Raw genomic sequence first — 2,725 nt, 5'->3', positions numbered from 1 at the left:
AAAAATTTTTTTTCCCTTTTTCCGTTTTTTTTTTTTTTTTTTTTTTTTTTGAATCTCATGTATTCCTTTGCAATAGAACCATGTACCTGTTTAGAAATGTGTGTCGTATTTAAAGTCTACACTCTACAGTATAGACGTATTTTCCCTTCATAATTTTCAAGTAGTAATAGGGAAATGGTACAATAACAGGCAATGTTCCATTTCCCACCTGAAATTTGCGAAAGGATAACAGGCAATGTTCCATTTCCCTATTTTCCACCTGAAATTTGCGAAAGAAAAATACGAGATATTACAAAACCCCAGTGAAACCAGCTGTGAAAAACAAACCAAGCAACAGAATTGATAAAATTATTTTAGACAAAAATGACCAAACACAATATATTTCATTTTAATAATATATATCTACATCTACATTTTATATAAATATAAAACCAGAACTTGGTTGTTTTTATTTCTAATAGTTGGGAAATGATGGTGAAATAACTTGACAGGTTATTTTCAATTAAATCTAGAACACATTATGTATAAACACTTAAACTGGTTAGTACGTTAGTGGGAAATTAGGAATATTAGTTTTAATTTGAGCTAGCTGTTCCCAGCGAATTAGTTCCAAAAATAACTTTTAGCGGTCAAACTTTCTTGACTTGGCGGGGCGGAGCGCTACCGCGCTCCTTAATTTATTTAAATTTGGGCTAGCTGTTCCCAGCGAATTAGTTCCAAAAATAACTTTTATTTATTTAAAAAATGTAAATAAAAGTTTTAAAATAAAATAGCATTACAAAAACCTGAGTTATAGCGGTATGGAGATCAACATTGAAACGGTGAAAATACAGGAATCGAACCAAGTACCTTCTAGTAGGTATCCCGTAGCAAGAGGTTGTTAGTTCAAAATAAAAACAATCGGTTGTAATCACACTCATTACAGGATAAATAGAAAAATAATCTAACGTATACACATAAAGGTCACGGTTCCATTGGTTAAGATTTTTTTCTTTTATGAAAAGATGTTGAAGATGTAAGAGCTACGAGGAAATGCTACAGCTACCCCTCTGCGCGAACTAATATTTTTGATCCGATCGCGCAACTAGAAATCTAAGCCAAAAGAACCGCAACCCAATAATTACCCCTGGAGTCTGAAAGTTCATGTTAAGCTCAGATGTTAACAAACACTTTAACATAAACCTGTAGACCAGGGCCCTATCCCACGACCGACTCTGCACTCACTTTTCACTCCACGCGGAGAGAAAAAACACCGGACAGTATGCCAAGTAAAAGCTTTTTTCTTTCTTATGCGTGGAGTAAAAAGAGAGGAGTGTGGAATCATTCGTAGAACAGTCCACAGTTAAATCACTAGACTGAAAAGTTATGAGACTCAATCCCTGAGTCACTCTGCATGGACTGATGTTTAGACTGAATGGAAATAATAGGATTCGTGACCTCACTATTCCTACTCCGAATATCCCGTAGTAGATTCTCATATTCTACTTTAAGTTTGGATAGTTGTAGATTCCGTGAGATGACTGCCTCGTTATGCTGTCGATAGGGGAACATAGGTACTTGTGTGGGACCGCTGTAAATGTCCAGCTGCTTGTCTTTGATACGTTGCCTCCTGAAATGGAAAATATAAAATAGGGGGTTTGAGTTGAACTAAAGATATAGGGTACGGTTAACCATTAGTAACACGCTTGTTTGCGTATGGAGAATGTCGCGGGTTCCGTGCGGAAAAGAGCGCGGAAAAAAATGCGCTTTTTACTTTTCAATTTATTTCGTATTCAAATATTTCAAGGGGTTACTTTTAATTATAAGTAGTTTGACGATTTTGCATTTAGTTTGGCTGTTTGTTCCGCGATAAATCTAGAACGGATTATCTGATTTTGCTTAAATTTGACTAAAAGATCAACACCTATTGCTCATTATTTATAAAGGACACTTGGAATTTGGGCCCCATCGCCTCAATAAGAATCCAGCATAGGCCTTGTCTGAGTGAGTTCTGCAGGTTACAGACGAGTATTAGCGGGTAAATTCGGTAGCGGTCATGGGAACCTTACTTCCCAGATATCACAGATTTGTTGTAAGTAACACTTTTAAAACGGTTTTGTCAACTTCATTAGACGAGTAAGTACGTACATACGTCGAAATTTGGGACATATAAAACCGAAACAACTTACAATGGAGCTAACTTCCTATACACCGCCTACCCCAGTATCCAAGCATCATCATGATCAGGCCGTACAATCCTTATCCGGAGCAAAAGCTTCTCCGATTTTTTTCCATTGGTTGTTATCTTGTTATATCTTGGTGGAGTGCACATAGTGCACAAGCCCACCCCTGGTCAAAACTTTATAAACACCCTGTACATGATATCTCAATAAAATACGGCTATGGATAAAGGTAACAAAAATACGCTTCTTTCTCATTTTCATAAACTTGGCAACACTGCTGATCACCTGTTGTGTCGTCTTTTTGTTTTTTGTGATTTTTGATTTTTTGTGTTTCCATCCATATCCATAGAAGAAAAGAGAATTTTTAATTTTTACAACTAATCCATTTAAATTATCTACCTATTGTTAATGTTATAAATATTTATTATTCTTTATCCTCACAGGCAGTATTATAACAGATTTACTTTTATTCTAAAAATTATGTGTAATCAGATCTAGGGTTTTACCGTTCAAATCATCAGTGTGCAAAAAAAAAAAAAAATGCCAGTGAAAAATCATTTACT

At 35.4% G+C, this 2,725-nt stretch overlaps 1 protein-coding gene and 1 long non-coding RNA gene across 2 annotated transcripts in view; one reads left to right on the top strand and one right to left on the bottom strand.

Moving 5' to 3' along the window:
* LOC103520457 (ATP-binding cassette sub-family G member 1-like) overlaps nt 1-2,725 on the top strand; it is an 8,922-nt gene that overhangs the window by 4,702 nt on the left and 1,495 nt on the right. Inside the window, exon 6 of the mRNA XM_026831568.1 lies at nt 1,005-1,015. Within this exon, the coding sequence (XP_026687369.1) occupies nt 1,005-1,015 (11 nt within the window). The remainder of the gene's footprint in view (nt 1-1,004; nt 1,016-2,725) is intronic.
* On the bottom strand, nt 52-678 carry LOC113472029. The gene is made up of 2 exons (XR_003394509.1): nt 260-678; nt 52-208 (listed from the first exon to the last, which is right to left on the bottom strand). It is a non-coding gene; the product is annotated as an uncharacterized LOC113472029 (long non-coding RNA).

The sequence above is a fragment of the Diaphorina citri genome, unplaced genomic scaffold, assembly GCF_000475195.1.
Source record: "Diaphorina citri unplaced genomic scaffold, Diaci psyllid genome assembly version 1.1 scaffold3650, whole genome shotgun sequence".
In the NCBI taxonomy this organism is placed as follows: domain Eukaryota; kingdom Metazoa; phylum Arthropoda; class Insecta; order Hemiptera; family Psyllidae; genus Diaphorina; species Diaphorina citri.
This window is presented reverse-complemented; position numbering and strand designations above follow the sequence as displayed.